Source organism: Oreochromis niloticus, linkage group LG12, assembly GCF_001858045.2.
Source record: "Oreochromis niloticus isolate F11D_XX linkage group LG12, O_niloticus_UMD_NMBU, whole genome shotgun sequence".
NCBI classification, from domain to species: Eukaryota; Metazoa; Chordata; class Actinopteri; order Cichliformes; family Cichlidae; genus Oreochromis; species Oreochromis niloticus.
Genome location: NC_031977.2, coordinates 15718014 through 15729249, shown reverse-complemented (window position 1 = coordinate 15729249; position 11236 = coordinate 15718014). Strand labels below are relative to the sequence as shown.

Genomic DNA, 11236 nt, shown 5'->3' with positions numbered 1-11236 from the left:
CCTCCTCAATGTAACTTTCCATGAAAGAGCCACGGAACATGGCCGCCATCCAGTCGCAGCTGGAGATAAGCAGGGGCTTGTGGCCTGGGAGACAACCATCATCCAGTCGGAACACCACATCTAAAACCGGGGCGGAAAAGAGCGTTCATCTCGTGGTATGCCACAGAGGCCCAAGCTACAGAGGGGGAAAGACGGACAAGGCAGACGCCCAGACACACACACACACAAACACACACGCAGACAGACAGGAGGCCAGACAGACACACACAAAGACACAGGTAGACAGACAGAGAGATAAATTGACAGGGGGACAGAACAGCTTTTGACATAGAGTAAGGGAAGGAGAGTAGATGCAAGGATCACAGAGAAAAATCCTGTGCAAACAAGACCTTTGATAGAGGAAATGTTTAAGTCACATGAAAATACAGTAGCTTCTCCACTGGGGTTCTTAACGTGCCACATGTCAAACTACATCTGTCTTTAATTGAACATTTAATAAGTCATGGGACCATTTCTGCAATTTTTAGATTATTGAAAACTTGGCAAAAACTCAGATCCACTAATGTTAATAATGAACACGACACAGACAGTATAGAAAGTAATGAGATTGAGCAAGGTTTTTTTTTTTTTTGTCGGAGATGTCAGATGTCCACCATTAGCTGGAAACACTGTGACAACATGCATACACAACAGTTCAGGAAGGGGGGATGACAACAACACAACACAAATACAGGATACACATAACACCGAACACAAAAGAATGTGAAGCAACAGTCAGTCATTAAAACCTTTTGACTGTGACTTTAAAAAAACATATGAATGCATTTTACATAGCAAGTAGTAAATGGAAAGGGAATGACCAAATGTAACACAGGGTGTACATTTTCAGAGAGTGAAAGAGAGTGCTGTTTCCTGTCTTCGTCACATGGTCTCCTCAACAACCTCTCGTAACCCTCATTCACTTCTCTCCCCCGCACAGACACACGTATACCCAAACACAGACAGACACAAAAACACATACTGATGCATACATGGAACGTGTATACAGCACAAAAAGACCAGTGTTACTGAAAGCATCAAGCCAGTGAGCGGATGGCATTGTGGTTTACCAGCAAATGTCCCCTTATTGAGACACTCCTTGATGCGGTTGGCTCTGCGGACGTGGAAGGCCTTGGTGATCTCCTGGTTCATGAAGCTTTCTCTGTTCAAAACATTGGCCACCATCATTCGCAGGTCAAACACCTCAAGTAGCTCTGCAATGGTGGCGACCTGCATCAGATCTCCTCGACCCTCATCCAAACTGCCGGTGTATAGGTACTGAAGCACGGCCTAGAACAAAAACCAAACAGAGAGGTCAAATATACAGAGCTTTGGAAAGATGAAATCTTTGTTTGTTTGCTTCTTTTGACAAGCTAAGGCTTTAGACTAAAATAATGGTGCAGAACATCTCACATATTCTAATCAATAAAATGATTTTCTCAGTAACAGTGTTTTAACTTCATCACCTTGAATGGCTCCTCCTGTATAAGTGCATCCATGGCTACCACAGTCATGAGTCGTGGGTGTCCAGTCACGGGATCATTCACGTGCTCCAAACAAACACTCAAGAACCCCCTTCCCCATCCTGAAAGTGCTCGCCCGGTCCCTAGTGCTCCCAGGGAGTACTGGGCTCGAGAAGGAAGTGCATTATCACTCTGGGAAGTCCTCAAAGAGCCCTGCTGGCGCAGCTGGGGTTGATTCAGGCCTCTCACTCCTCCGTCAACCCCATCTTTATCAATATCTAGGCTCTTAGTGCGTCCAGCTTGCTCCTTGGCTCCTCTCCGGCTCTGCTCGTCTTCCTCCCCGCTCTCCGATTTTTCCTTGCTCTCCTGTTCCTCCCCCCACGGCCCGGTACACGATCCACCGAGATCAAGGGTGAAGAGGTCATAGAACTTGGAGCAGGATGTAGCCAGATAGACTTTGTGTGCAAAAACTCGAGTAGTGCCACCTTGCAGAAGGAAAACAACATCCGCACACAGAGGCTGACAGAAAAGAGAGTCGGGGCCCTCGCCGTCTGTTAGAGGCGGGTCTGGGATGCCCACTATGGGGCGTGGTGGCCGAGGAGGCAGGAATGGTGCCTGGAGGAGGGGCCTCTGGACCTTCTTCAAGTGCGACTTCCAGAACTGCAGATGTCGACGGGAGATAAGGGCAGCACGGATTGCATTGTCAAAAACATCTTTGACACCGAACTGGGCAACGATGCTGGTCTCATAGTAGGGTATACCAAGTTCTTTTGCCACCTCGTGGCCTCTCTCTGGAGGAAGGATATCTGTAGGTTTGATGGGTCTGTGAGTGAGAAAGACATAACAATCATAATGATGACAGCAGTCAGATAAAGAACTGCAAGCAATATAATTAAGTGCACAAAACAATGCTATAAGAAAGCTGTATTAATCTCAGCGCTAGTTTTAAGAACAGCTAACATGATGTCACTGATGACATCAGTGCAAGCCAATCTTTTTCAAAAGAGCAGAAAATTGACTGTTTTAATCGTTTTAACTTTTCTTCACAACACAAAGCAAAAACGCATTAAAATTGCCTCATTTATGGCGATTTAGTTCCTGCTGCTGATTAACCAGGCATGCACATCACATGCACATCTCACTGAAGCCACAGGGTCAAGGTTCCCTCTAAACCCGTCTGTTAATGCCTAATGAAAAATGCAACTCACTTGGCTAGCGGTCGACGCGCACGGTTAACAGCATCCAGGTCGGCGTAGCGCAGATCCAGCTGGCAACCAACCAGGATGATGGGCGTCCGGGGGCAGAAGTGCTTGATCTCCGGGAACCACATGGTGCGGACGTGGCGCAGGGAATTGGGATTAGCCAGAGAGAAGCAAAGCACCACTACATCAGACCTAAAAGGGCGGAGAGAGCAGGGGTGAAAAGAATATCAGCGATCTCTCAAAAGGCAGGAAGAGAGGAGAGCTGATTTGTTATGTCATGAGCAGAAGATGCCAGTCATCAGAAGACATGTGGTCTTTGATGGCATCAAGGAGACAGAGATTCAAAAAAGGGAAATGAAAAGGATCGGTGCTGATTCAACGGACGTCTTGTCAAGTTTATGCTTAAAACATACATGTGTGGATGAAGCTTTTTTGAGCTGCTGCAGGGCACTGCAGGAGCATGGACGGTGCCAGTGAGAAAGCTGGGGTCAGAAGACGTGTGTGCACGGGTGGGTCTGTGTGTCTGTGACTCTGGGCCTCTGGGCTGCTGATTTGTCTGGCCTGCCTCTCTCTCTCTCGCTCTCTCCCGCTCACTCTCTCTTACGTAAATTTCCATAAGCCCTTCAAGGCTACATGGACCACAAAGAGAAAGCTAAGAATAGATCAGAAACACACACACACATACATACATGGAATTTCATTTCCTCATTTTCTGATGTGTTTGAGCAGGCAGACAGCAGCACTTACAGCTGTTCTCCAGAGTTGAAATTTCTGTGACATGTTGGTGCAGGCATTTCTCTTTCTAGGTAATGTTTGACTGAGCTTCGTGCCAGCGGGATGGATCATTTAGTGCCTGTGCAATGCTGACGAGGCAAAAATGCTCAATCGCTAAATGATTTGCTCCTCACAACAGCGCAACAACACAGGACTTGTGATCCCAGCAGCACAAGACTACTAAAGACTTATGTAATTTGTGCGCTAGATTAAGCATCGCTGATAACTTGAAGATAATTAAATATACATATGTTCCAGTTTTGGTCAGGCACACATTGTTCATGAGACAGTGGGAGAAAAGCCCATTAATGAACCTGAGAGGATCATTAAATGCCACTTAAACTTGTCTGGTTTCCTTTGGCAAAATACCTTTGCTCCAGAAAATTTGATCCACTTTAATGAGCACACAAAGGCAGCACTGTAAGAAATCAAAATATACCCTGACTACTTGACTAAAACGTGAAAATCTTTTAACAGGAAGCATCCTTGAAGAAGAGGGACAAACAGCTTAATTTGCAAGTAACACATAAAGGCAGCTAACGGAAATGAAACCGAACTACACTAAATCAACTGTGACATTTTTTGCAGTGCAGACACGGGTTCCATAGTCCTCTTTACTTTCACTACATAATCTCTGAAAAGCTTCTACTGGCAAGGATGTAATATACAATACTGAAGTATTACATCACTGCTCATGCTCTCTCTCTCTCTCTCATACACACACACAGGAACTCCCATTTGCACTTTGTAAAAGGATCATTGCCACGGCTTAGGCTATTTGAGGTCATGTTATGTGTACATGCATCGGAGCTCGTGGTTTGTTTGTATGTTTTTCCATTTAAGATCTAGGTCTTGCTGAGTGGTCAACGACCCACTCTAACTTTACTAAGGCAAGTGGCACCATATAAATGCAAACTGTACAGTCTTTTTGATTCGTTCATAACAAGTTGTGGTGTCTTCGTTAATGCTGTTTCTGGACTTACAGGCAATCCTATTAACACTGCAAACATAATGTAGATTATGTAACAAAAGTACTGAATGCTACTCATTGGAATTAGAATATGAAAATTGTCAGTACATAATGCATTATGTTAATATACATTCGAATATAAATGTATAAAAAATGTGTTTTCTTTTTGGACACGTGCTATATCAGGTCATCCTTTGTCATAAAATGACAGATAAATACGTACAGATATATATGGAGTATATTTTTTCTCCTATCTGCATTTTGTGAAGACCTGCCTCAGTCTGCCTCTAAATGTACACATAAACTGGATTTGTATCACACTGGCAAATCATGCTGGAAGTGCTTCAATCTCTGACTTTTTGTTTTTTAAAATTTCTGAATCTCTGCTGAATGAAAAACTTTTTAACTTGACCTATTTTCACTCTGTGTTTATTTTCCCAAACCGAGTGTTCCTCTTCTAACAAGCCATGTGACAATCTGGGTATCATTTGACAATGTGATGTTTTGAGTTGTGATATCAACAAAAGGCTGGGTTAGGGGGTAGCAAAGTGTCAAGGGCACAACGGACCCTTATGATGTAAGTTCGGTTAAGGTAATGAGAGAGGAGGGGGAGGTGAGGTGAATCAGAGGAGCCTGAGGGCAGGATGGAGATAAAGCGCGGCCCAGATGAATGAAATGGGTGAGAAGGAGGATGAGTGGGAGGGGAGCCGGTGACAGCGGGCATGGAAAAAACAGCTGAGCTGGCGTTGTGTTTTTATCAGCTGACTGCAGGCTGACAAAGCATACAGGGCATGCAGACGGACACATGCACACACGCACGCACACACCAAAACATATACTAATACAGGCATATCAATGCGCACATGTACAGATGCTTCAACCTAATTTGTATCATAGCAGCAAAACAAGAACAAAATGAACAAATGAACTACATGCTACTTGACAATGAACACACACGTAACCTCTCACTCAAACACACCTGACACAGGGACAAGGTGACCCGATACACAATCATATACGAGCCTAATCAGTGTGACCCCAGTGTTTTTTTTATTAAATTACACTAAATTGCACAACAAATCTAAAACAAGGAAACAAGGAAACTTTATTTTAACAAAAGAAAGGCTAATGATCGCAATGACTCGGCACTTCTGTTTAACTTACCTTACATATGACTGAGGGAGGGATTTGGGTTTGTTTGCTTTTCTTAAGGATCTTTTTTAAGGCTCCACCCATTGTTGGTAAAACATACAGCAGAGTACAATATAGTGTACAGTAGCCTTTTTAATCATGGTTAAAATGTATCCTTTCTTTTTTTATTGTTCAGTTTGATGTCGCTGGCCAACTTTTGCTCGGTGTGAATCAAATTTCTATCTGCTGAATTTTGCTTTGGCAATAAGTACTTTTGCATTTCACGCCAATGAAGCAGCTTTGATAAAGGCACGGGAAATAAGAGGATATAGCGATGATCCAATCACATCTGAGGGAGGAGGGATGTAACAGCTTGAGAGCAGAGTTCAACTAAAAAAGCATGGCAGCTGGATTATGCAAAAAGCAACTTTTGGGTGAGGGAAAGTTACACGGACATGTTTCTGTGGGTGTAATAGTTTGGTTGCATTCTGCTGAAGAAGCCAACAATGAGTTTGGTGATATGTTAGCCCACGTAAATTGTGTTAATGCCTTACAAACTGCACAGCCAACACAAAGCATTTTCTTGGCAGCGCCAATTAAAATGTGAAAGTAGAACACGCTTTAAGATAGTCAACCTTGGGGTCAGCCAACAAATGGTGTTACTGGGTCAGTATCAAAGTTGGGGCAAGCGGAAAGCTTCATAATGTGTTTGTGTGTATGTGTGTGTGGTTTTTTTTCACTGAGTGTATCTGCTCACCTGCCATAGGCAAAACGTCTGTCTTTGTGATGATCCCCGAATGTGTCCCATAGCCTCAGGGACACACTGACTTCATCCACTACATCACGAGATCTCTCTAACACCTGCAACACAGACAAATATTTCTGTAATCAGGTCAAAGGTCAAGGATTATTTAAGCACTCAGCTAATTTAAAACTAAGCACAACAATGTCAAGTGGCCTGCACAACATTTTCAGTGTTGATAATGCATTATTTGCTTTTTATCCATATGTGTAACTACTACAGCCTGTGTTTCAGTCTCTGTACCATGCCCAGAAGTGTACCCAAGTTTGTCTATGCAACTCTTTCCGCACTGTGTTTGACTCTGTGTGCATGTACCCACCTCCTGGCATACACGGTACTGGTCGATGGCCCAGACGGTTGGCACGTGGGTGGCAAGCAGCTGATACTGTGTGAGGGTGGCATTGCAGGCCCGGGCACAGATTAGCCTGGTCTTGCCTACTGCATTATCCCCTACCACCACACATTTAATGGTTTCCACATTGGGCCGCTCATAGTCTGTGTCTATATCCATGGAGAGGGCCCTGGAAAGCACGAGAGAAGAGAGAAACAAAATGAGAAGTGGTTAATTTGACAGTCATGAAAAACAAAAATAAAACATCATTTGATAAGGAACCACAGGAAGAATGACACTGCATTTTGACACTGACAACAACAGCAGTCAGGCACAGTAGCCGCTAACTGTCGCCCAGCCCAGCCTAGGGGAGCTTTGTTAAGGATCTAAACCCCCATAGCTTTGCTGCCCAGTGTATTCAGGCTTCTGCCAAACCCCTCAACAGAACACATGGTTCACAGGCTGAGCAAAAGAAGGACCACAGAGCTATTTCTGTAACAGCACAGAGAGAGAAACAGAAGGGGGAGGAGGTGGATGGACAGAGGAAGAAGAACAAGACTTCCCTGGAGTTTACTGTTCTTTTCTCCCCCTTTCTGCTCCTCTTTTGAATCACTCAAAGCATTTTCATTTTAGAGAAAATGTAATGCGAGATGATGAAACATCTAAGTTGGCTGTGCAAAAAAAAAAGGGAAGTATAAACCCCAAAACCTTTCTAATTAGCATTTTTGGTCTTTCATGCATCATCATTCGTCTTCTCTTGGCGTCTAAGATACTCAGTATAAATTAGGATAAAAGGATTAAAGAAAAAAAACAACAGTTTGGCAGCCATGTATGACCACCTGTCACCTCTGTACTTAACCTTGGTGCAAAACGGAAGTACTGCACAGGTCAGCTGACTTCCTCTTTTAAAACCAAACATCACTCTGAAAAGCTTACCAAAATCCCCTTTCCATAAACTGCTTACAAACATTTCTGACATGTCAATACACATGTTAATACCCATTTTAAAACATTCCTGGAGAAATCTGTGCTATTACAAAACCGACACCACTGCCAAGTCTGTAGCCAGCTAATCAGTCCATTCGGGGTTGTGGCTTATTCAAAACCCAAACCAAGGCCCCCATAAATAGAGCATCTGAAACATTTATAAAGGCTCTGGCTTGTTATTCCAATGACGTGGATGCCAGTGCAACACTTCAGTCCAGCAGTGACAGACACCAGCAGCTAAAAATGGCATCTATTCATCAGACACATGAGCCACGTGTGCGCCCTGCTATTCAGCCATGAACGGCTCTCAGTGTAGCCATACACCTTCACTTCATCTATATCACCGTTGCTTTATTTCCCTCAACACCTAAGACATCGATTTTCTTTGTCAACAACAACAAAAAAGCCTTCACGTTTTCCAATTTCCTGTCAGAAGGGGGTCCCGTTTACGTCACACAGGAAGTACAGAACAGAGATTCCTTCTTTGTCTAACTGAGCTGAAGAAATGTGCCTGTCAAAGAAGCAGCTTCCTGAACGCTCCATGTGGATTTATGACTTTCAGAGTTAAAAATATCCTTTTCCCTTGCCACCTTAGCTGTCACACCTTCAGACGCACGTACAACAGGTAGAGGAGAGAGATAGAGGAAGCAATAAAAAGATAGCGCAACCTGGTAGTTACCTAACAGCTTTTTGGCTAATGGTGATGGCAGCAGGCTTCTTAGTGCTGTTTTTAGAAAACTAAACAAGGATAAAGGGCCAACTGTGAATCCTGACTTACTACAAGTGGTTGTCAGCGTTGTGTGCCAAAGGACATTTGAATTGAGTGTACCAAAAATGGCAGTGACAAACGGGGGAGCCAGACGTGATGTACAGTACTGTTAAATCCTCTCTGTTTCCAGTGAAACAGTGGATAGCCAGAAAAGATGGCAAGATAGAAAAAGCCAGGGAAGGGATTATTAGTATTAGAGAGAATGAGAGGCACTGTCAGCCCAGCATTAAAACCAGAAATTCATGCTACAGGGATCAAAAGGATGGGACCGGCAAAAACCAAGGCTTCTCAGGAGAACAAATCACAGATTTTCCTGCTGATGCTTTGATATGTGTAAATATGTGTGATTCCCTAAAAAAGTAAAGAAAATTAAATACAAGGGTGATATCAGAGTATGGTGTTAAATCCTTTGCTACTGGCCTGCAGGACTATCTAAGTCAGTGTGTGTGTGCATGAGAGAGTGTGTGCATGTGCACGCAAGCACTGATATAACCAGAAGGCAGCGTTGGTGGTGGCGTGGACAGTTTCTCAGGGGGATCAACAGTACCTGACTCCCAGATATCATCCTCCATCTGAGGATCTTCGCTGAGGCCCCAAGCGAGTTCGGTCATGTGTTGGTTAACAAGCATAATACAACTGTCTACTCATACACCACTGCGCTTGGCAGATACACACCTGCTCACAGGTTTATATTTAAACCACCTAAGCGTTCGTAGACTCCAACAATTATTTTTAATTGCATGACTGGAGGATGAACAGAAGCCAGAGACTATGGAAGCAGGAGACTTGTGCAGCTCAGATGAGCGGAAAGTGTAGCTGGAGAGCTCAGGTTTCATTTTTAGCCAGTGACCTATAGTGAACTGTACACAGATGTCTAGACTTCATCTGCTGGCCAGTGTGATTTTTCCATGCTAGCTAGCAAAGGTGTCTAAAAGGACAAAGATAGTTTGCAATGTAAAACAATGAGACAATGAGTCACTGTTTTATTTTTTCGCAACGTGTGCATGTTTTTCTGACACTTTTAAGGACATATTGATATTGCGTAGGCATCAGCACATTGATAGAAACACTGTGACAGGGACTCAAATGCCCACTCAACACACAAACATGACCCTTCTAGTTAATTCTGGAATGTCATGGATTTAGTCAGGGCGTGCACGCGTGCGTGTGTGCAAGCCTGCATGCATGCCCAAAGAGACAAGGAAACTCATGCATAAAGTATATGTGTCTTTGTATGGCTTCTCTTTAGGGCCACACAGCCCTTAAAGGAGAAATGAAAGAAGATAAACACATCTTGTCATCGTCCTGTTTAGTTTATCTGTACACAAACTCACTGGCTCATTTCCAAATCCTTCTATTTATCCTTCTGTCTGTGTGGGTTTTTTGTTTTATTCCAGCTGTACCCTCTCTAGCATACTTTGGGACCAGCTGACAGTCTCCCTCACTTTATTTCCACTCTGCATTTATTCCCTAAATATAATGCTCCAGTTCACAGTTTTTCCATCCTTCAGTTCACTCATTGTCTTCTAGTAACCTTTCTCCGGTCCTCTCCATATCCCTTGTCTCCTCCCACTTTTTCTCCCAACGTCACACTTTCCTCCACCCTTTTTTCTTTCCTTTTTTTTTTTTTAGCAGTGATCTATTAGTCTATGACCTTTTTGGCTGTAAGTCAAGGAGCAGTATTAATCAAATATACCCCCCGCACCCCTCCCCAGTTTCTCTGTTATGTAACACCTATAGTGATTCACTGGCAGCAACCGGTTATCCCAAAACCTTTACACCCCACCCCCCATCTGGCTCTTCTTCCTTTGGGCTAGAGTTCACCCCGATGCCAGCGTTGAAGCCGGCTGTCACTTTGCTCTCTTCAACCACTCATGCAAAAAAAAAAGGAAGTGAAAAAAGAGTGACCCCAATAACCACCCATTTAATGCATGGGTCAACACTTGGGCACTCACACAGAGCTATGGGGCTTACACTATCACGGGCTTGGCTGCATACACAAAGTGCTCGTGTGTAATTGTCTGCAGAAACTATTCAAACATGCGCAACCATGTAAGCTTCCTTTTTTAAACAGTGTTTTTTGTCAAAAGTTTGCCCTCTTGCAAGAAAAAAACGCTTACTCATTCATTCTTGTGTATGCATTTTAGGTGTGTGCACTTGTGCATTTGTGTGTGTGAGTTAAAATTGTGTGTTTTGTGGGTGTTTGAGACACTGACAGCCACAGGCACAGCTGCCATAGACTGGTTACATAACCTGGTCTGTAGCCTCTGCTAGGCTCCCAGGATGGCTGACAGTAGACCTTAGACTCACTCACACACTAGCAGAGTCATGCATACACACATGCATGCCTGCACGTACTGTCTTACCCTTTGCAGATGATACTGGTATTAATGCACGACCCACGGCAGGCGATGCTATGTATGCATCTAGCCTAATGATTTAAAGGGTGTTTGGGAGCCAGCCGCACGCCAGCTTAGTTGAAAAAGCCTCCCTCCTCTCTCTCTCTGCTGCAGTAAAGCTTTTTAAATACAGACAGGCCAACCCTTGTGTCTCTGAGTTCTCCTATTCATCCCTGCCAGTCTTCCTTCTACTCTTCTCCATCTATACTTCCCACCACTTCTTTCCTCTCTCATCTATCTTGCTGTCCTTGCTCGTTTTCCTCCAATTTCTAGTTAACAACCTTGTACCTTTGAGTATCCACTCCGTACACAGGACACTTTTACATACAGTCTCACCAAGCATGTCTGTCATTCACGTCTCTCTCGTCT

At 43.9% G+C, this 11236-nt stretch overlaps 1 protein-coding gene across 5 annotated transcripts in view; it reads right to left on the bottom strand.

The window, feature by feature from the left end:
• rhobtb4 (Rho related BTB domain containing 4) overlaps nt 1-11236 on the bottom strand; it is a 38915-nt gene that overhangs the window by 10926 nt on the left and 16753 nt on the right. For all 5 annotated transcript variants that reach the window (XM_005473217.4, XM_019365621.2, XM_005473216.4 and 2 more), the window contains 6 exons: nt 6701-6902; nt 6337-6440; nt 2711-2896; nt 1506-2325; nt 1110-1329; nt 2-120 (listed from right to left, as the gene is read on the bottom strand). In XM_005473217.4, coding sequence (XP_005473274.1) covers nt 2-120; nt 1110-1329; nt 1506-2325; nt 2711-2896; nt 6337-6440; nt 6701-6892 — 1641 coding nt within the window. In that variant the 5' untranslated portion in view covers nt 6893-6902. The remainder of the gene's footprint in view (nt 1; nt 121-1109; nt 1330-1505; nt 2326-2710; nt 2897-6336; nt 6441-6700; nt 6903-11236) is intronic.